This window comes from Trachypithecus francoisi, unplaced genomic scaffold (assembly GCF_009764315.1).
Source record: "Trachypithecus francoisi isolate TF-2019V2 unplaced genomic scaffold, Tfra_2.0 Lachesis_group20, whole genome shotgun sequence".
Classification (NCBI taxonomy): Eukaryota; Metazoa; Chordata; class Mammalia; order Primates; family Cercopithecidae; genus Trachypithecus; species Trachypithecus francoisi.
In genome coordinates, this window is record NW_022681466.1 from 21,981,235 (window position 1) to 22,004,407 (window position 23,173).

The following is a 23,173-nucleotide window of genomic DNA, read 5'->3' on the forward strand; positions in this document are numbered from 1 at the left end:
TAGCCAACTCCCTGTTACTACTGTGGTGAGCTCAAGTGTTGCAAGTATCTGCTTAAAATGCTGTGTGATGGGCCGGGCGCGGTGGCTCAAGCCTGTAATCCCAGCACTTTGGGAGGCCGAGACGGGCGGATCACGAGGTCAGGAGATCGAGACCATCCTGGCTAACACGGTGAAACCCGGCCTCTACTAAAAATACAAAAACTAGCCGGGCAAGCTGGCGGGCGCCTGTAGTCCCAGTTACTCGGGAGGCTGAGGCAGGAGAATGGCGTAAACCCGGGAGGCGGAGCTTGCAGTGAGCTGAGATCCGGCCACTGCACTCCAGTCCGGGCGACAGAGCGAGACTCTGCCTCAAAAAAAAAAAACAAAAAAGCTAGCCGGGCGAGGAGGTGGGCGCCTGGAGTCCCAGCTACTTGGGAGGCTGAGGCAGGAGAATGGCGTAAACCTGGGAGGCGGAGCTTGCAGTGAGCTGAGATCCGGCCACTGCACTCCAGCTCAGGGGACAGAGCAAGACTCCGTCTCAAAAAAAAAAAAAAAAAAAATTAGCTGGGCGTGGTAGTACACACCTGTAATCCCAGCTACTTGGGAGGTTGAGGTACAAGAATTGCTTGAACCCGGCCAGACATGGAGGCTCACTCCTGCAATCCCAGCACTTTGGGAGGCCAAAGCAGGCGAATCACGAGGTCAGGAGTTCAAGACCAGCCTGACCAACATGGTGAAACCCAGTCTCTATTAAAAATACAAAAAATTAGCTGGGTGTAGTGGCAGGCGCCTGTAATCCCAGCTACATAGGAGGCTGAGGCAGGAGAATCGCTTGAACCCGGGAGGTGGAGGTTGCAGTGAGCCGAGATCATGCCACTGCACTCCAGCCTGGTGATAGCGAGACTCTGTCTCAAAAAAAAAAAAAATTGTTGAACCCGGGAGGCGGAGACTGCAATAAGCCGAGACTGCGCTACTGTACTCCAGCCTGGGTGACAAAGTGAGATTCCATCTCAAAAAAAAAAAAGTAATCAGAGAACCATTTGAAAGACTTCTCATTCCTGGCATCTTACCTACCAAAAACTTAAAGGTCAAGTATTTATTTATAATTCCCATGGCCTAGTCATTTGAATAAGTTTAACAAAATACTTCACTCTGAAAAGCTTTGCTTCATATTTTGTTTTTTGCTTGTGTATTTTCGTTTTTACAAACAGCAGAACAGGAGGCAGTCCCCCTCACCTACCCCACCTAGTTCATTCCCAGGTCACTGAATTGAAGTTCCTTTCTCTTCATGTTATCTCTAAGGTAGAAGTGGGTACAGAGGAAACCATGGACAAAGCTATGCTGACCTAAACAGCTACTTCCTGCCTTACAAGAGAACCAGGCAGTATGGGCTGAGAGTGGGGAAGATGCTGTGGTGACTGAGAAGAGGCAGGACAGAGGCTCTTACCTCAAATGCAATGTCTCAGAGCATTCATTTAAGGTTGACCACCATGGGAAGATTGTGAGGGATGGGAAACAAATCCCTGAAACATCCCAAAGTTCTCTATGCTTTTTAAGTTTGTAGCATACACAGGTATTTTGACAAAGGATGTATTACCCAGCCTCAGAACCAATGACCATCACAAGTTTCTGGCCCAAGTTAAATACAGAATGTCTCGATACAAAGTCAGTCCAGAGAGCTGTGTTTAACAAGTCGGCTTTTAGGCATGACTGGCACATGAAGTACCACCTGATCATAAAGGAAGAGGTACCACTAGGAGGATGACAGATAATTTAAAGCATGTTGATCTCACAAACTCTTAGCATTTTAATGAATATTTCCTAAGAGACTACAACACTGACAAAAAGAGGAAATTATCACCATGCTGCCTGGGAGAAAGTGACTATCAGACAAAGAAATTCAGACACGCCTGTAATCCCAGCCCTTTGGGAGGCCAAGGTGGGTAGATCACCTGAGGTCAGGAGTTCAAGACCAGCCTGGCCAACATGGTAAAACCCTGTTTCTACTAAAAATACAAAAATCAGCCAGGTGTGGTGGCACAGGCCTGTAATCCAAGCTACATGGGAGGCTGAGGCAGGAGAATCACTTGAACCCAGGAGGCGGAGGTTGCAGTGAGCTGAGATTGTACCACTGCACTCCAGCCTGGGCGACAGAGCAAGACTCTGTCTCAAAAAAAAAAAAAAAAAAGAAAGAATTTCAGAACAGAACAGTTACAGGATCAACACTAAATTCTCCTCTTTGTATATGTGATTTAACAAAGTATCTCTAGATGATAAGTTTAATTCCAAATAAAGCTTGTGAGAATTTGCCTAATGGTCCTAGGTTCTTTCTTCCTTTTACCTAAAGAGTTTTACTGGCTCAATACTTGGCAGCCTCTCCAACAGTTTTATTCAGGCCCTCCTATTTAGGAGACAAGATGCTGCTGACAAGACTTTTAAATGGAACCCTTACTCTCTCTTCCCTACCCCCTCCATTTCTTCTAGTGACTGAAACAAGTGCCCATATCAATATTCAACTGAGTCTAAGATAATTTTTCCCCTATTCGTAGTTCCATTCCCATGAATCTCTTCCACAAAAAAGTCAGACAGCAAGGGCAGAGCAAGGCAAGGGGGGGAAGAAGCCTCTCTTATCAGCATCTCTTACCTCTGTAGTGCTCCATTCTAGTGTGGTGGGTGATACCCTGCGATCGGAAACTGAGGCTCAGGATGTAACGAGGATCAGAACTGTCTCGTACCAGGAAAGAACCATCTGGTTTCCCTTTCAGCTTCATCTCTGCATCTTCCCAATTCATTGGCCCCCAATACCAACCACACTATCAAAGACAAGAAGCAGTCCACTAGTTATCAGGACAGAGAAATGTCAAAGTTTTCAGCACAATCTATCTTAACATGGGAGAACCCTCTGCATTCTCTCCAAAACATTTCAATAGGTAAAAGCCACTTACACGTGTCTCAACCATTAGCAATGAACATCACGCTCACTATACTTTTAGCCCTCCAAAGTAACAGAATAATAATTCTGGCCGTGAGCTGTGGCTCATGCCTGTAATTCCAACACTTTGGAAGGCTGAGATGGACGGATCACTTGAGGTCAGGAGTTCGAGACCGGCCTGGCCAACATGGTGAAACCCCATCTCTACCAAAAACACAAAAATTAGCTGGGTTTGGTGGCACATGCCAGTAATCCCAGCTACTCAAGAGGCTGAGGCAGAAGACTCGCTTGAACCTGGGAGGCGGAGGTTGCAGTGAGCTGGGATTGTACCACTGCACTGCACTCCAGCCTGGGTGACACAGTGAGACTATGTCTCAAAAAAAAAAAAAAAAAAAAAAAAAAAAAACAGGCTGGGGTGCAGTGGTTTACACCTGTAATCCCAGCACTTTGGGAGGCCAAGGCAGGTGGCTCACCTGAGGTCAGGAGTTCGAGACAAGCCTGGCCAACATGGTGAAATCCCATCTCTACTAAAAACATAGTAATTAGCTGGGCATGGTGCTGGGCGTCTGTAATCCCAGCTACTCGGGAGGCTGAGGCAGGAGAATTGCTTGAACCCAGGAAGCAGAGGTTGCAGTAAGCCGAGATCGCACCATTGCACTCCAGCCTGGGTGACAAGAGTGAAACTCAGTCCCAAAAACAAAACAAGACAACAACAACAACAACAAAAACAAAGAATAATAATTCTACAATTATGTTACCAAAGACCCTACCAAGAAAAGAAGAGGGAATTTGGTCAGTTAATCTATCAAAATCAGCTTAGACTGTAAACATTTCTCCAACAACCTTTATCATGTCCAAATTTTTCCCCCAAATTCAATTTTATTATATCTCATGGAATTAACAGCAGTAGCACACTGCTTTTGTCACTGTAAATATGGAAGAAAGTAAACTATTCTTCCTCTAAAAACAATAAATAGGGGCTGGGTGTGGTGGCTCATGCCTATAATCCTAGAGTTTTGGGAGGCAGAGGCAAGAGGATCACGTTGAGCCCAGGAGTTCAAGACCAGCCTGGGAAAAAGCAAGACCAGTCTCTAGAAAAAATATAAATAAATTTTAGCTGGGCTTGGTCGTGCGTGCCTGTAGTCCTAGCTACTCAGGAGGCTGAGGCAGAAAGATCCTTTGGCCCAGGAGTTCGATGCTACAGTGAGCTATGATTATGCCACTATCCCCTAGCAATAGAACAAGACCCTGTCTCTAAAAATAAATAAACAAATTAATAAAGGTGTGCCCGGGTACAGAATTTAGCTAACGGGAGAAGTGACCTGCCAGTCCTTAGGTACCACCTACCTTCTCCAACTCTCGAAGGCTGGCTGCAAAGCTGCTCGAGTCAGGCCGATAGAGAGGACACTGGAGGTGCTGTGGGGGTTGGCTGTGCAGGGATTCAGCTGCTCGGATGGGAGCAATCCGGGGAAATGCATCTGCAGGGCAAGAGAGTGGTGGTCACCTGTTTACCCTCACTGCTCCCAACCACAAATAGACCCTCCCCCAAAAACAGAAATGCTAACTGAAGAGGGCAACGCATTAGAAGCTAAGCTGGAAAGGGTAGAAGCCAAAGCAGTGGGAAAGAGCTGGATGGGCTGGAACAAAAAGCTGTGTGGGCTTGTGTAAGCTGTGAAGGATGGGTGGGGGCACTTAACCCCAGGAAAGGGGAGGGGAGCTGCTCACTAACCTGACTAAGGTGACTACTTCAGGGGCTTCACCAGCCTAGAGCGATTCCAACTTCTCCCACCTCGAAGTGAAGTGCCGATAAGGCAGCCTTGGAAATAGTGACTCGCTTACTTGCCCAGGAAGAGTAATGATTTTGCCAGGCAAGTAGAAAAGAATGCTGATTTCATTCATTTTATCCCTTGGGTACTGGTAGCTGGCAAAGCAGGTGTGGGCTACTGAATGCTTGGTACTTATTTACAAGGCTGCAGTAAATACTAAAAGCTTAGAATAACCACAGAACCTTGAAAACCAGCAACATATTAAACCTCACTATCCTGAAATTCAGGCAGTTTCTTAAGTGATATCTACTCAAGGATTGCAAAACAGTCTCAGCAGCAAAGAGATGAAAAATTCAGTAGTCTTTTATCCCTAACAAAAATCAGATTGACCTCCATAAAGAAAACGGGTTAGGAAAACCAGTTCTCGGCCTCATTTCCAAGGAGTCTGGTACAGCCAAGGGGAAAAGAGTTAAACTTTCTACTAAGCTATTATTTCCATAAATAGATTTCTCCCATCCTTCTATGGTACAAAGTATCACTCTGTACTCCCAACTCTTACAAGTCTTGCCTCTAAACTAAGCTAACCTGGGGCATGGGGTGGAGGAGGCGGAGGTAGGGGGAAAGACTGCAAGGAAGACCCCATCGGAGCCACAAGGACAGATGTAGGCAGCGTCCCACTGATATCATCTAGAAGAGAGAACAAAAGCAAGAGGTTCAGAAATGTGAGCACAGAATGAGCACAGTGAAGGCAGAGGAGAGGGAGAAGGACTATCAGGCTGCCCTCTGGGGCAGGATGGCCCAACCTTCACCCAGTCTTTTTGGACAGAGGGCAACAATCACCTTACTCTGGTTTGCTTTTGGAAAGCAGGGTAGTAAGGATATTCCTAATGCAGCCCAATAGCAGTGGGTTCAAGGCAAGATAAATGTAAATCGAATTAATATATGCACAGTATTGCAGCATGCAGGTGAGACCCATTTAATTGCTTAGGGAGATGATGGGGTACTGAGAAAGAGCTAGGAAATAATTAAGTCATCTTGGGAAACCCAGAAGCGTGGTCGGCCCCCAGCAAAGAACAAGTCCCTGTAGCTCACCCTCCCAACTAGGCAAGAAGGAGAGGGGAAGAAACTATACCTAGGAGGCTGAGGCTTCTTCTTGGAGGAGGAGGGGGAGTTGGAGGGTGTGGAGAGGTCAGGCCCCGCTGAGAAATGTCCACATCCACAAGCGACACAGTTTCACCTGAGGGATTCATGGTGCAAGCAAGTTACAGAAGCGCCTTGCCCAAAGCTGACATAGAAAGCAAAGGGAAGCAAAGGGCAAGCAGGCAAGGCTGGAGGTCTGCTGCTCTCAGAAAGCGCAAAACCTAATGCCCCCAGGGCTGAAATCACCCCAACACCAGGAAGTCAATTTTTAAATTCTATCATTAAACCTTGGCCCTGTTAAGGGTCAAGGATTCTTTAGGACAAAACCATGGGACTGACAGTGGAAAACCATCTAATTCTGGTTCTGTCACTGACTTACAACGTACCCTCAAACAAGAGGTCTTCTTTATCCAATGGAACCCACACCATTTATTTTTTCAGAACTGTGTATCAATTTCTGACTTAGGAAGCAAGCCAAGTGGCTTGTTATATGCCCAAACAGACATGGAAAGCAAAGGCCAGAAAACCTAAGAACTGCACGGTAAGCAGAATACAGAAAAAGTTCCCAATGTTAGTCCTAACTTCTTCCTAGAGGGCAGTCCATATCTTAATTTTCCAGAGTATTCACGCATAAGAGAATCTACCTGAATAAGATATCTGTTCTTAATAGCTAAGGCTACAAAAGCCGAAAGTACAATTTATATTCCTAAAAATTAACTACTTTCACAGTCAGACAAAAGTCAGATAATCTAAGAGGCAGCTTCTCCATAGGAACTTGGTGGGAGGAGGCACATGGCCGCTCTTCTTCTCAGCACGTCATGCAGTTCTGTTCCCTGCCATATGTAAGACTCCTTGCCACCCAACTCTGTCTATTCCCTCTCCACTTGAGTCATGAGAGAATGAAGGGTATTTTATTAATATTAACACAAGCTGATAGCCAGGAATAGGGTTATTTTGGCAGGCCTGATCCACAGGTCAGAACTCAGAATTTCTCTAATTTAGCCCTTAGGGTATTCCTTTCAACACCTTTTTTTAATTCAGGGCTGAATGAATCCCTCAGCTAGTATTTTAATGTTTCCCCATTAAGAAAATGAGGTGACCAATATTTACCAAAAGGACAGAAACTGGATTTTCAGAACCTAAATACACAGTTTTTTTTACAAAGGTCTTGAATACTAATTAAATAAACAGAAAAGCTCTTCTAAAAGTCATCAGTGAGACCAGGTGCAGTGGCTCACGCCTGTAATTCCAACACTTTGGGAGGCCAAGGTAGGCGAATCACTTGCACTCAGGAGTTCAAGACCAGCCCGGGCACCATCGTAAGACCCCGTGTCTCCACAAAAATAAAAAAATTAGTCAGGTATGGTGGTGCATGCCTGTAGTCCCAGCTATTCTAGAGGCTGAGGTGGGAGGATCATTTGAGTCTAAGAAGTCGAGGCTGCAGTAAGCTGAGACTGCACCACTGCACTCCAGTCTGGGAGACAAAATGAGGCCCTGTGTCAAAAATAAACAAACAAAAGTCATCAGTGGAAGTTCTAGAAAACTGGTACCAGACTCACCTCACAGCTTGGTAATTGAGAGCCTGGCTGCCCAGAGCAATGCAATGTGGCCAGACAAGCATGTTTCCTGATAGGCCAGAGCAGTCTAGACTGTTGGTAGGGCACTTAACATAAAGGATGTCATTCCAGAGGGCTGAGGCTGACCTGAACCTCAAACCACAAATGTAGGTAGCGTTCCTTTTTTTTTCAGACAGAGTCTAACTCTGTCGCTCAGGCTGGAGTGCAGTGGCAAAATCTCTGCTCACTGCAACCTCAGCCTCTCGGGTTCAAGTGATTCTCCTGCCTCAGCCTCCCGAGTAACTGGACTACAAGGTATGCAGCACCATGCCCAGCTAATTTTTTGTATTTTTAGTAGAGACACAGATTCACACCATGTTGGCCAGGCTGGTCTGAAACTCCTGACCTCAGGTGATCCGCTCACTTCAACCTCCCAAAGTGCTGGGATTACAAGCCTAAGCCACTGTGACCGTGACCAGCCATGTTCCTTACTTTAAGGAGGAAACAACTATTAACTAGAAAGACACGCTATCACAACATAAGATTTTTAAATTCTGGGCTTGGATAAGAACAGAGACCTCCTTCTCCACTACAGTAGATGTCTATACAGGTACCAATTCACTTGTTTTAACAGTTCACAGCAGTCGATCCAGCTGCAGGTCTCATTGGCCTGCTTAACATTTTCCTGGAAGCATCCATGCCCAAATCATATGTCTTCCAATCACCTTTTTGAGGGACATTATATCCAAAGGAGTTTGAGATTGGGATTTTTTTTTTAAAGGCTTCTCAGTCATAACCAATGAGAAGTACTCAGTTTCTGAGACACGGGCAGTGTGGCAAAGCCCCACTTTTCTACAGCTTATTCACGCAGGAGCTTCACATGTGACTGACATAATAGAAGGTCTCCATCTCTGAAAAAGCTTCCTACGAAATGAGAAGGCAGTTACCCGTCATCCAAAGGAGATTCTACAGCCTTCCTAGTTTAGCAACTGTGTTCCCTGCTGCAAGAGGGCAGACTTAAATTAGCTACAATAAAGAACTCTAACAGCTGCAGGAACTGCAAGCCCCTAAAAAGACAGAGCTCATGTAATCCCCTCTGCCCAAAAAAGTCTTCAAAAATAGACCAGACAATCATGGATCATTTTTATGAGATAACCCATGAACTCCCTTGGAAGCAGAGACAGAAACTGTATGACTTCTAGAGAGTCTTTTATGCACTGTGAGCCCATAAATTTGTAATTCCTAGTTTTAATTTATATGTGATGACCCTGAACTAAGCACTGCATAACTGCTAGGGCCACCCAGGTCACCCAATTACCAACAAGCAGCCTTTACCTCCAACTATAAAGCATCCAAAGTCAAGAACACATTCCATACCATAAAAATAGCCTCATCTCAAACCCACTAAGCATGGAATGAAGGAAATAACTGCAGACACGCCTACAGCTCCCTGTGACGCATCTGCAAGTGTTTCCCAACAGGTCTCAGAACACCCCTGTTTTCAGATGTCAGAAGACAGAAAGATATTACCCTTACCTGTGAACAGGGGGCTGAAGGAGACTGGAGAAAAGGCACTTTGAGTTCTTGTCAACCTGGGTTTCCTAGGGAGTGAGAAAGCAGAGAGGGAATAGAGGGGAGAAATGAACACATACGCATTTTAAGTCACCACAACAGTCAGTTCCAGATGCACTGAAAAATAAAGCAAACCCTAGTCGTTGTCAGCAACACTCTTGTAATAAAGCATAAAATAAAGGGGAAGAAGGAAATAATTAAGGCAATTCCTTAAATAGATTTGGCTACAGAATTCACCAGCCTACAAAGCAATGAGAAATCCCTTTGGAGCTCACCATACCCAGTACACTGAAAGAGTAAAACACCTTGAGTGGTAATTAGCAAGTCCATTTCAAGAGGAAGGAAGTCTGATGCAGAGCTAACTTCCATCTGGGAGCCAAGAAAAAGGCTCTTGACCTGAACAAGCACCAGCTCAGAGCAGATTTTCCCTCTGGGCTTGCCTGTAGGATAGGTCGTTCCAAAGTGAACCAGGGAACAGATTCTGACCTGAGAATAGCACTGCAGGATGCACATGCAGTCTTCAACCTTGAAGACCTCTGATTTCTGCACAATTGCCCCAAGGCATGAGTCAAAGCCATCAGCTACTAAGTGGGCCTCCTCAGATTAGGGGCTCTGCCTAGCACCCAAGAAGAGGGCCCATTCCTCTCTCTGAGCTGCCACTCACACGGCCCTCCCCATGACTTCTTGACGCTGTTGCAGGGAACCAGTTTGAAAACCCAGATCTTTTGGTTAATATACCAAAGATCACTTCTTACCACACTTTCAAGTGGCTTTTCAGCAATAAATGAAAGAAACTCAAAAGACTCCAACGAACACATTATGGCCAGAAGTGTGTTAAACTCAAAAAACTCACCTCAGAATGACTGAACTTGTCGAGGTGATAGAAACATAATATATGCTGGCTGAGCACGGTGTCTCGCGAGGTCAGGAGATCAAGACTATCCTGACTAACACGGTGAAACCCCATCTCTACTAAAAATACAAAAACTTAGCCGGGTGTGGTGGTGGGCACCTGTAATCCCAGCTACTCGGGAGGCTGAGGCAGGAGAATGGCATAAACCCGGGAGGTGGAGCTTGCAGTGAGCTGAGATCAGCCCTCTGCACTCCAGCCTGGGCGAGAGTGAGACTCCGTCTCAAAAAATAAAAATAAAAAATAAAAAATAAAAATATGCTATATGCTGGCTGGGCACAGTGGCTCACACCTGTAATCCCAGCACTTTGGGAGGTCGAGGTGGGCAAATCACAAGGTCAGGAGTTCGAGACCAGCCTGGCCAATACGGTGAAACCCCATCTCTACTAAAAATACAAAAATTAGCTGGGTGTGGTGGTGTGCACCTGTAATCCCAGCTACTCAGGAGGCTGAGGTAGGAGAACTGCTTGAGCCTAGGAGGTGAAGGTTGCAGTGAACCAAGATCACACCACTGCACTTCAGCCTGGGTGACAGAGTGAGACTCCATCTCAAAAAAAAAAAAGAAAAGAAAAGAAATATGCTATATGCTGATGATGGTAGAGATTATGATGACTATATATAAATTTGTCAAAATGAATAGAGCTGGACACTTAAAAGGGTAAATTTTGCAGTATATAAATTATACCTCAGGCCCGGTGCAATGGCTCACACCTGTAATCCCAACACTTTGGGAGGCTGAGGTGAGCAGAATGCTTGAGCCCAGGAATTCGTGACCAGCTGGGGCAACATGGTGAAACTTTGTCTCTACAAAAAATACAAAAATTAGCTGGGCATGGTGTACACCTCTAGTCCCAGTTACTCAGGAGTGTGAGGTGGGAGGATCACCTGAACCGGGGAAGGTCAAGGCTGCAGTGAGTCATGACTGAGCTGCTGCATTCCAGCCTGGGTGACAGAGTGAGACCCTGTCTCAAAAATAAATAAATATTTATTTATTTATTTATTTATTTATTTATTTATTATTGTTAACAATAAAACAGACTTAAAGAAAATCCTACCCCAGAATTGAGCGCCTGTCTCCTAGCATTGTAGCTGGCTCACCTTCCAAAAATACTCTTACCCAAAGGTCTAAATAGAACTTAAACTCTTTTCAACTATAAATTGCACCAATAGAGAGGGGCAAAAGCAAAGAAAATCCAAAATGAAATTCTATTTTAAATTATTTGATTTCAGAAGATGTTTATGCATTTATGTTTTAACATCGATGTCTCAGCTTCTCAGAATTCACTTCAAACAAAATTCTAAAACCATACCATGAAGATCTTATTCAGAAAGAGCTGAAACCCTGGTCCGTCTTTCTCTTGACCTAGCTTTACATTCCCTTGGCAACCTCTTCCATACTTGAGGGGTCTGATGATCACGCTCACTATGAATATTCCACCCACAGCACCCACAGGAGAGGTGGCTACATAAAAATAAGATACGGCCACACAGTTTCTTTGCTCATAAAAGTGGCTCATGACTGCAGCTTAGTTCCAACAATCCAGAGGACTGGAATGCAATGTTAATTCCACTGGACATGAACTTTAGGACTGCTGAAGAGCTTCCAAGCTGATTTTTATTTGATAACTTGTGGGTACAACATTTAACCCAGCAAGTAGAAACCTAAAGCACTGGCCTTTCAAAAGGTTCACACCTCAGCCATTTGGCCGTTTGCCTCTTTTCAAAGGAAGCTGCATTACTCTGCCATCTGCCCATGCTGGGGACGAGTCTCTTCAGTGCCAAGCACTGAAGAACGGCAGGACCCAAATGCACACATCTTGCGGAGGCCTTCTCACTTCAGCTCATCTTCTCCCCCGCCCCCAGCATTTTGAAGAAGAAAAATCATAGTTTCTAGGATCTAGAAAAAGAAAAACATCTGAATCCAGGGAGAGCTGTTCAAGAGTGCCAGAATGGTTTTTCCTGGCAAATAAGGGGGCCTCATGGCTGGATGCTTGGAAAGGTAAAAGGTCTAAAGTCTAGGAGGCTAAAAGGCTACTAATAAATAGGCATGCTTCTTTCTCTCTTGGGAAGACAAGCCTAACTACAAACCCAAAGCAGTATCTGTCTCAAGGATCCTGAGAGCATTCTAATGGGCAGTCATTCATGAAACCACCAATCTAGATGACTATAAAAAAAAACAACAACAAAGCAAGGTACTGATTAACATAAAATTGAGGATGGTGGTTACCAGGGTGAGGGATAAGATGTAATTAGAAAGCAACACTCTTCAAAGGTACTGATAACATTCTATTCATTAAGTTTAGTGAAGGGTACCTATGCTTGTATTTTATTATTATTAAAAGACATACACTTTATATATCCCCTTTTGTATACATGAACCATTTGGAATGATAAAAGGCCATTCTAAGCTGACACACTATATTTTGGAGAGCAATATAATGGAATTTCAGATAATATTTTAAACTAATCCTCTATACTACATTCCCATGTTATTTATTCTTCCCCAGATCACCTCAACAAGCATTAGGGTGCAACGTTATACTCCTGTAACTTTGCCAGTAGGCCACTTTCATCTTAGCAGCAACAAAGACTGGAGGAGTAGGGTGGGATAAAACAGCATTTGGTGGGCTGTGCTTCAGGTGACACAAAAGGACAGGGCAGAAGGCCTCAGGCAAAGGTCTTTGAGACTAGCAGTCCTTTGTGTCAGCTAAGTTACTGCCTATGCTGTAGGTAACAAAAAAACAGGATGCCTCTGTCCATTTCTACCCTGCAAATTAATAACTGTACTACAACAGATTTATGGGATAAACGAGTTAAAAGCATTAGATTAGACAGAACAACAACACATAGACGTAACCATTGGCCGGTTTTCAAATTCTTTGAAACCTAAAATAAAAACAGTGAAATAATAATAACCTATTTGCCCGTAAGTCCCCTGTACTGATGCCCTAAGACTTACACACGTCCTTTTCTAAAGTAACTTCCAAACTGGGATGTCCAAATACCAGATTTTATGGCTCCAATGCACCTCTGCCCCTGCTAAAGCACACAGTGCCAAGACAGCCAGCCTGTGCCATTTCCAACACGTCATAAGCCAGTGTCTGTTCATGTGCTACAGGCACAAAAACCATGTGTTCATTTTTAGTTCCAATACACAGACATCTGTGCAGCAAGGTCAGATCCAAAACTCCATCATAAACCCACTAAAGAACCTATAGAGGGAACTTCCAGGGAAAAGCCAAGAGGCACGGTCCAAGGTCTAAAACCTTAGAAATGATGTTGGCAGAGAGAATGTTAAGGAGTGAGAAGCACGGCACGGGACTCAAATGGACAGAGATTTTTTTTAAGCCCAGGAGTTCATTCTGAAAGAGAGCTGCCAACCGCAACCACTTCATGGAAAAATAGTTAAAAAGATCAACATTGTGTGGACCCAAAACCCAAACATAAAATCAGAACTTCCTCAACACACCATAAAATCATTTTGCTCTCAGCATGTCATGCTATTACTCAAAAAGACCCCTTTAGACCTGAAGACCCAAGGATACAGTGAAAAGGGTTTCTCACGTCTGCCAGGTCTGTCCACGACAGCAGGGCCCCAAACGGATGCCAAAACAGCCTGCCTCTCTTTCCAGAATTCTATCTTTCCACCCCCCACCAAATAAATAGATAGGAAACCACTACAGAACCATCCTCCATTTCTCCACCTCACTACCATGAAGACGGCCAGTAATAGCCTCATCTGTTAACCTGATAAAAAACAAATCTTGAAAAGTGAACAAGGTACCTATTTCCAACCAAGTGTGTATTATGTGATGATTCAAAATGGTCAGATCAAATTAGATCTCTCACCAAATCCAAAGGAAGGCAATCAGTTCAACATATGAGAAACAGACATGGGAACTCCACTGGTTTTCCTGAAATAGCAATGCTAGATTACACTGAGGACCACAGGCATCAAGCCCAGCTCTTTGAATTCCAACATATGTGTGTTATAAGCCCTAGCCCAGTTCCCCAGAACAGAAACCTGATTAGTTGCTGGGCCCATTTCTTTCTTTCTTTCTTTTTTAAAGAGATGGAGTCAGCCGGGCGCGGTGGCTCTAGCCTGTAATCCCAGCACTTTGGGAGGCTGAGGTAGGCGGACTGCCTGAGCTCAGGAGTTTGAGACCAGCCTGGGCAACACGGTGAAATGCAGTCTCTACTAAAATACAAAAAATTAGCCAGGCGTAGTGGTATGCACCTGTAGTCCCAGCTACTCGGGAGGATGAGGCAGAAGAATTGCTTGAACCTGAGAGGCGGAGGTTGTAGTGAGCCAAGATTGGGCCACTGCGCTCCAGCACGGACGACAGAGCGAGACTATGTCTCCCCCAAAAAAAAAAAAAAAAAAAGAGAGAGAGACGGAGTCTGGCTCTGTTGCCCAGGCTGGAGTGCAATGGCACATCATAGCTCACTGTGCCCTTAAACTCCTGGGCTCAAGTAATCCTCCTGCCTCTGCCTTCCAAGTATTGGGACTACAGGTGCACACTACCACACCCAATTGGTGAACCCATTTCTTACCTTGCTTAAAAAGAGTTACCTAAGTTGGCCGGGGGTGATGGCTCATGCCTGTAATCCCAGCATTTTGGGAGGCCAAGGCAGGCAGATCACCTGAGGTCAGGAGTTCGGGACCAGTCTGGCCAACATGGCAAAACTCCAGCTCTACTAAAAATTAAAAATTAAAAAATTAGCCGGGCATGATCGTGTGCCCCTGTAATCCCAGCCACTGGAGAGGCTGACGCAGGAGAATCGCTTGAACCCAGGAGGCGGAGGTTGCAGTAAGCCAAGATCGTACCACTGCACTCCAGCCTGGGCCACAGAGCAAGACTCCACCTCAAAACAAAAAACAAAACAAAAACAAATCTCTAAACTAACTCATACTACACTGAAGACAATATATCCATGTAGGTCCACTTACCAGACTCAAAAGCAACTAAAAGGAAGTTTTGCTTAGTGCTAAAATGTGGGAATTGTTAAACCTTCTAAAATGATTGTAAGAAGGCAGATGTTGAGAATAGCAAAGGGAATTATGCCCAGAGGTTACTGTAAAAGTCCCAAATTGTATAGCAAAGACTGTAGAAGCCCATAATTAACTCCAATCAACAATGAGGACAAAGGCATATACCCTTTGGCAAAAGACTGAAATTTCTCACCACTTCCAGGTCCTACCAATCAAAACAAGAGAAAAGCTAAAAATCCAAACTCATCCTCCCACTATTGCGGACTTAGGAGGTGCAGATCCACAGAAATCACAACTACCCTGGCCAGACTCACCAAGTTTCTCACAGCTGCGAGGCTGCCAGCAAGACTGGCACATAGTAAGCTGTGGAAAAGCTCACAAGCAGCACCAAATCCTAAGCATTAAAAAATTTACCAGCTCAGTCTTATTACTTATCTTCTAAAAAGCACAAACTATTCCATCTAGATTTCTCTTCTCAACAATGTATTCTTATAAGGACAGGAACAAGACAGTCAACACTCACCCATTTTACAGATGGGGGAAAAAGGGAAGCATGAAGACAACAAATTTGGTCATCTCCCAGCTGATGTTGGAGTTTACATGGAATCTAGACTTTCACATTCTCTATACAGCATGCTGCCTCCAAACAGCAGTCAACCAAACGTTTATACACAAATACCTAGCTCTTCTCCAATTCATCAAAAAAAGCCCTTGGACCAAAAAATGTAATTCTCCAGTGCCCTGAACTAAGCTTCTTTGCAAAGCTACAGCCCAATTTGCTCTGCGGCAGAAATCTGTATTGTGCTTAGTGTGAGGGTTGGTGGCAGAGCAGCCAATGACCATTAAATTCTGCTTCCAAAGGCAAAAAACCGTATAATGTTATATGCCTTTTCCTCTTCCTAATCTGTTAGACGTAGCAGCTAATTTCACGCCACACCTCGTATTTGGCATCTCTGGAATCTCAGATGAACTCCTGGTCAACATGGAACAAAGGCAAGACAAACCACAAGAAAATTAGCAACCTATCCTATGTCATTACCCATAGCTTTAATCCCGCCCTCCCCTGCATCTGATGTAAATTTCATCTGTGCTGGTAAGTGGAGCATTGAATACAGAGCCTACCACAAAAAAACTGTTTCAGCAGCCACACACTTTTCAAGATCTGAACTCCCAGCATGAATTCACTAGGAGGCAAAGGCAGAAACACTGGCCTACCTAAAGGGGCAACACACTGATTTCTTCAGAAAGTTTGGATTTGGCCTGATCCCCAAAACAAGTCCATGGCACAGCTGTTCAGAAAGGGCAAGAAAGCCAAATCCACCCAACATTTTCTTCTTGGAGTACCCAAGTTCCCTTGAAAACAGAAGTCCATGAATGAGTGGTTCCCAGTCAGGATCAACTGGGGAGTTTTTAAAAAATTCAAACTCTTAGGCTTTTCAAAAAGCTCCCCAAGTGATCCTAGTTCACGGTAAGGTTATCAATTTATACCTTTAGCTTTGGTTTATGGCTGCCAGTATGTCTCAAGAATCCATCACGTAAACCACAACAAAACCAATTCCAATCTTTCTGAGAACCCGCTCAAAGAAGTACAAACCACAATGGCAGTTACAACATGGTAACTCATTTCACTGACACCAAAGTTGACAGCTTTGTAAACCAACGCTACAGATCTAACACTGGATGCCAAAGATCAGTCCACCCCTCAGAAATGCAGGAAAAAAACTCAATGTCTACGTTTGGAATTTTCATCAACTGGCCTAGAACTCATGTACCTGTCTCTACCTTGTCTATGTCTTACTGGTACTTAGAATTCTCAAATGGCCTTGAGAGCACAAAACTATTTTCTCAAGACAGGCTCTCACTCTGTCACGCAAACTGGAGTACAGTGGCATGATCACTATTCACTGCAACCTCTGCCTCCTGGGCTCAAGTGATCCTCCTGCCTCAGCCTCCCGAGTAGCTGAGACCACTCCCGGCTAATTTTTTATTTATTTTTTGTAGAGATGAGGGGCTTTTTTTTTTTTTTTTTGGTAGAGATGGGGTTTCGCATGTTGCCCAGGCTGGTCTCAAACTCCTGAGCTCAGGTTATCCGCCATCCTCAGCCTCCAAAGTGCTGGGATTACAGGTGTGAGCCACTGTGCTGGGTCTATTTTCTATTCTCACAGACAGTGGTCAGCACCCAAATTTGATATGCCAAGTTCATCTAAGGGAACAACCAGGAAAACATTAAAACTTTGAACAGATGTCCAATTGATTGCTGGCCTACAATTGCATTTGAAGATTCTCCTGTCATTTGCATGCACGAGTGTAAAGGGGGGTGCGGTGCTGGTACACAGAATAAGCAAGGCGGTCAAGATGCAACACCAGCTTTTTGCCCCAAAGGCCAAACATTTCCAGCAATCTCCCTTCCAGGGATAATGGCACACAGCCGCCTTGGAAAAACTTAAAAAGCTATGCCAGGGTGGGAATGGGGGGATGGTCTGAAACCATCTTCCAACAAGAGATGCAAACCAGCTGAGAAGTGTCAAGCGGTGTGCACTCTTTAAGAGTGAAAGCTGTTTCCACAATTAGCTCTGACCTTATGCGAGATGTTATCACCTTTGGTACCAAGTCTCTGCCTCCTCCTGAAGACCCTATCTTAAGAACTGTCAGGATCGCGGTAGCAATAGATAATAAAGGGAAACCTAACAAGAAAAGGAAGTTTGTCGGCCAGCCCCCCGCCGGTCTCACCTCCCTGCGTCCAGCTCCCGGCCCGCAGAACCTCCCATGTCTGTCAGGCTCGCAGCTGAAGCAGCCAGCTCTCCAGAAGGCCTCTTGCCGGTCCCATCCCCACCGCCAGAGCCACCGTTGCAGCTCTTGGTGCGAAAGAGGCGACTGAGGCGGATTTTGAAGGAGCCCTTCCGAGAAGGACCCGCGAGTGGCCGGAGGGGCCCGGGAGGAGGCGGGGGCGGGGGAGGTTGCTGCTGCTGCTGCTGCTCCCCTCTACTCAGGCGCCCCAGAGGGACCAAGTCCTGCAGCGGGAAGGGCACCGGAGGTAATTCAGGGCCTGGGGGCTGCAGCAGAAGCCGGCCGCCCCCTCCTCCTCCGCGACCTGGGCTGCTGAGCTCCTCTTCCGAGCAGCTGTTAGTCTCCAGGCTCTCGGCCTCCGATTCCAAGCCCTCCAGGACTAGCAGCGCGTCGCTCGTTTCCGTGGGGTCCTCCCCGGCCTGCGGGGCGACAGCAGGCGGCTGGGGCTGCGGAGGGGGCGGCTGAGGGGGACACGGGCACGGGCAGCAACCCCCACCGACTGTCTTGACCCCCGGCCCTGCCGGCTGCCCGAGCCCCAGAGCCGCCAACTGCGCCTCTAGTCCAGCCGCCGGGCCCCAGGTCCGCTCGAGCGCCAAGCCCGGCGGCAGGGCCTTGGGGTCCAGGGCACAGCGGTGCCGGGGACACAGCAGTTCCGAGGGTCCCGGCTCCGGGGCCGCCTCCACGTCCTCCTCCTCCGGCGGCCGACCCACGTTGCGGAACACCATCAGCTGCGGCGGCCGGGAGCCCCGCGGGACGGGCCGCGCGAGGAAGGGTGGCGGCGGGGGGCCATGGCCCGGGGGCGGCGGCGGCGGGCCTGGCTCGGGGGCCGCCTCTCCATAGCCAAGGAGGCGGCTCAGGACGCGGTACGAAGCGGCCGCCGCCGCCGCCTCGCCATCCCGGAGCTCGGCCCCCTGCATCGGGGAGAGGGAGGGAGGAGGGCGGGCGGCTGGAAGCCGGGCTGGGGTGGGGACTAGGCCGGGCCCGGCCGGAGCCCCGCCCGCCGCGGCCCCCGGAGCGACAGAGCTAACGGCCGCCGCGGCCTCTGCCTCATAGAGGGGGGCGGGGGACGCGCGGAGCCCAGCGCGAGCCCAGGCCGCGCTCTGCCACCGCCGAGCACCGCCCCCCAAGGCGACGTCACTTCCGGAAGGGCTTAGCCACGCCACTTTCCCCAGGGCGTGCTCGCGCTGGCCTCCACGGCGAGTGACGTCGCGCGCGCCCCCGGCCGCTATTGGCGGTGAACTGTCTGTCGGCTAGCGTTGGTCTCCTTTCCCAGCCCTTGCTTTTGACTTCCTGGGCTCCCAGGCGCAGGCCATCCCATTCGGTAGAATGGAGAGGCCTTGGAAACCATGGTCTGGTCCTGGGAGAGAGCCGCTGGCCTTGGAAGCACATATGGTTCTCCCATCTATGCCGCTTTGCGATGTGTGACCTTGGCTGAGTCATTTCATCATTAATCTGTATCTCCCTCCTGGCACCCAGTGACTGTTTATGGAATCATTACATGAATCGTGTTCTAGACCCAGTGCTGTACTAATAAATGTGTAACAACCAGCTCTCTGGGGGGAGAAAGGGAATGTATGCACATATATAGGTACATAAATTTGTCGTTAAGTTTTACTGACATAAAGGATGTGTAGTTCACAATTTACAAATAATAGCAAATTGGCAAATTCCATATAACTCTTTCTCACAGAGTTGATTTTTGCCAAACTCTGATATAGGTAGACAAACTGATTGCAGTTGACCAAGGAGTGTAATTGTAAACCTGAATGTTGGTTGATACAAGTGAAAAAGACAAAACAACCGGATTGTCAAATCATGGGAGCAACTTCTTTGCTGAGTCAGAAAACGGTTTCAAATACTGGAAGAGTATTTACTCAATTTTTGTGCTATTCATAATGTAATGGCTACAGACAACACATTAAGTGTTTGTTGTTGTTGTTGAAATGGAGTCTTGCTCTGTTGCCCAGGCTGGAGTGCAATGGCGCGATCTTGGCTCACTGCAACCTCTGCCTCCCGGGTTCAAGCAATTCTCCTGTCTCGCTCCAGGTAATTTTTTGTATTCTTAGCAGAGACAGGGTTTCACCATGTTGGCCAAGGTCAGGTTTTGAACTCCTGACCTCAGGTGATCCACCCGCCTCAGCCTCCCAAAATGCTGGGATTACAGGCATGAGCCACCGTGCCCGGCCTTCTTATCTGTTATATAGGGATAAGGATTGCAACTCTGCTTACTTGCAGGCATGTTGTGAGGATCAAATAAGATCAAGCTTTTTGTGTGGAGGAGGTGAGACTGGAGGCAGGGAGCCCACTGAAATAGTCCCAGTGGGAGATATTGAGAAATACAAGGGAAAAGGAGGAAGGATTAGCCGCAGAACTCAGTGACTTCAATACCTGAGGGTGCATTGAAGGGAAGAGGGTGGAGGGCTGAGTCCTGCAACCAGAGGGACCTTTTCTTTTTTTTTTTTTTTTTTTTTTGAGACTGTCGCCCAGGCTGGAGTGCAGTGGCCGGATCTCAGCTCACTGCAAGCTCTGCCTCCCGGGTTTATGCCATTCTCCTGCCTCAGCCTCCCGAGTAGCTGGGACTACAGGCGCCCGCCACCTCGCCCAGCTAGTTTTTTGTATTTTCTAGTAGAGACGGGGTTTCACCATGTTAGCCAGGATGGTCTCGATCTCCTGACCTCGTGATCCGCCCGTCTCGGCCTCCCAAAGTGCTGGGATTACAGGCTTGAGCCACCGCGCCCGGCCAGAGGGACCTTTTCAGAATGGAAGTGTGTTCATAGCCTGTGATTATAATGGTTCATGGTTTCCCAATGTTCTCAGGCTAATGTGTGATCTTGCGATCTGACCCCTGTGTGATCCAACTCCTGCCTCTCTAGCCACATCCCCTGCTAAGCTCCACCTTGTTCTCTCTTCCCTGCATTCCCATCAGCCTTGTGGCAGGCTCCCACACATGTGGGCACTGCATAAGCTATTCCCTTTTCTTGCAAGACTTTTCTCTTTTTGCTTAGTAAACTCCTACTCATCCTTCAGATTGAACTCACTCCTCACTACCTTAGGGAAATCTCCCTGCCTGGGCACTTCCTCCTCCCCAGGCTCTGAGATCATTCCTCTGTTGCACTTACTTGCACAGGTGTAATTTGCAATCTGTCTGTGAGGTCAGTTGATTAAAAGCAGTCCTCCCTACTAAATTGTAAATTCTATGAGGGCAGAAGCCATGTTTGCTTTTTGCCCCTTGTGGACTCTCCAGTGCCAAGGACAGTGCCTGGAATTGTTGTTCAACCTTAAGCCCTGTAAGAGGCTCCTGAGACAAATTTTGCACAACAGAATTATCTTTCCTCACACATAAAGAGACAAACTGAAACTCAGTGAGTTATTTAGCTAGAGTCACTCAGTTCAAAAGGATGCAGTGAAAATCAAAACCAGCTCTGACTCCAGAGAGTTCATTCTCTTCCCCTGGCTGCCTCTCAGGTGTCACTCAGGTTTCTGAAGAAAAGAAGAGTGATTGAGAGGGGCATGTTTACTCAAGTCTGTAATTCCAGCACTTTGGGAGGCCAAGGCAGGTCGTGGATCACTTGAAGCCAGGAGTTTAAGGCCAGCCTGGGCAACATAGCAACACTCTGTCTCTACAAAAAAATTTAAAATTAGCCAGGCATGGTGGTGTGCCCAAATGTGGTCTCAGCTACTCAGGAGGCTGAGGCAGGAGGATTGCTTGAACCCAGGAGGTGGAGACTGCAGGGAGCTGAGATAACACCACTGCACTCCAGCCTGGGTGACAGAGCAAGACCCTGTCTCTATATAGATAAATGAATAAAAGAAGAGAAATTGCTATAGAATCACACAACACCTGAGGCCTAAGAAGACTACCCAAGATCCCTAGCTTTCTCTCTGAGAAATTCTCTAGCCTCAGAGCACATTACAAGCCGATTACAGGCAAAGTCCGTGGCTCTTTATCGCCCTCTGCTGTCCAGCTGCTTTCCTGGCTGCAGGAGAAGCGGACTATGTCGGTTATCTGGAGTATCTCTACTTGCACAGAGTGCACAGAGGTACAGGGGAACACACACGAGCTCTTTCCAAGGCAGGGCAAGCCATGGGGTAGACTTTTCCCATTTCCATAATTTTCCTTTCCTGTAGCCCAGATCGTGGAAAAAACATTGAAAGTTAAATTCCAAGCAAAGAAAGTGTATCTTTGCATTTGTATGACTTGAATTTGTGTTGGGTTTTTTGGTTGAGACAGAGTTTCATTCTGTTTTTGTTGTTGTTTAGATGGAATTTTGCTCTTGTTGACCAGGTTGGAGTGCAATGGCGCTATCTTGGCTCACTGCAACCTCCGCCTCCCAGGTTTAAGCAATTCTCCTGCCTCAGCCTCCCGAGTAGCTGGGATTACAGGCATGTGACACCACGCCCAGCTAATTTTGTATTTTTAGTACAGACAGGGTTTCTCCGTGTTGGTCAGCCTCGTCTCAAACTCCTGAGCTCATTGATCCGCCTGCCTCAGCCTCCCAAAGTGCTGGGATTACAGGTGTGAGCCACCGCGCAAGCCTCAGAGTTTCATTCTTGTTGCCCAGGCTGGAGTGCAATGGTGTGATGTCGGCTCACTGCAACCTCCGCCTCCTGGTTTTAAGTGATTCTCCTGCCTCAGCCTCTTGAGTAGCTGAGATTACAGGCTCATGCCACCAGGCCCAGTTAATTTTTTTGTTTTTAGTAGAGACAGGGTTCCACCATGTTGACCAGGCTGGTCTCAAACTCCTGACCTCAAGTGATCCACCTGCCTCAGCCTCCCAAAGTGCTGGGATTACAGGCATGAGCCACCGCACCCTGCCAAATTTGTGTTTATTAGGCTGACTTTATGTCTAAATATACCTCTTTCACTGAGCACTATAAAAGTGGTCCTCAGCCGAGCATGGTGGCTCAAGCCTATAATCCCAGCACTTTGGGAGGCCAAGGTAGGCAGATCACTTGAGCCTGGGAGTTTGTGACCAGGTTGGGCAACAAAGAGACCCAATGTTGTGAGGATGTTGTGAGACCTCGTCTCTACAAACAATAAAAAAATTAGTTGGGCGTGGTGGCATGCACCTGTAATCCCAGCTACTTGGGAGGCTGAGGCAGGAGAATCTTGAGCCCAGGAGGCAGAGGTGGAGTGAGCTGTGTTCATGCCACTGCACCCCTGCCTGGATGACAGAGTGAGAGACCCTGTCTCAAAAAAGTAAAAATAGAAAATAAGTTGGGCACAGTGGCTCATGCCTATAATCCCAGCACTTTGGGAGATTGAAGTGCTCAGATCACTTGAGCCCAGGAGTTTGAGACCAGCCATGGCAACCAGGCAAAACCCCATCTCTATCCCCCGCCAAAAAAAAAAATATATATATATATATATATATATATATGTATTTACCGGGTATGATAGCATGCACCTGTAGTCTCAGCTACTTGGGAAGCTAAGGTGGGAGGATCCATTAAGTAAGTCCTGGAGGTGGAGACTGCAGTGAGCTGTGATTGTGCCACTGCACTTTAGTCTGGGTTATAGACACTCCAGCTTGGGTG

General features: G+C 46.9%; 1 protein-coding gene across 3 annotated transcripts in view; it reads right to left on the minus strand.

The window, feature by feature from the left end:
• Positions 1-18,763, minus strand: part of SOCS7 (suppressor of cytokine signaling 7) — a 57,387-nt gene extending 38,624 nt beyond the window's left edge. The window contains exons 1-6 of one of the 3 annotated variants that reach the window (XM_033183269.1): positions 17,579-18,763; positions 8,910-8,974; positions 5,810-5,914; positions 5,263-5,364; positions 4,259-4,389; positions 2,624-2,792 (exon numbers count right to left, since the gene is read on the minus strand). In XM_033183269.1, coding sequence (XP_033039160.1) covers positions 2,624-2,792; positions 4,259-4,389; positions 5,263-5,364; positions 5,810-5,914; positions 8,910-8,974; positions 17,579-18,552 — 1,546 coding nt within the window. In that variant the 5' untranslated portion in view covers positions 18,553-18,763. The remainder of the gene's footprint in view (positions 1-2,623; positions 2,793-4,258; positions 4,390-5,262; positions 5,365-5,809; positions 5,915-8,909; positions 8,975-17,578) is intronic. The other 2 variants (XM_033183270.1, XM_033183271.1) reach the window with 2 other exon arrangements.
• Between the last annotated feature and the right edge of the window lie 4,410 nt (positions 18,764-23,173).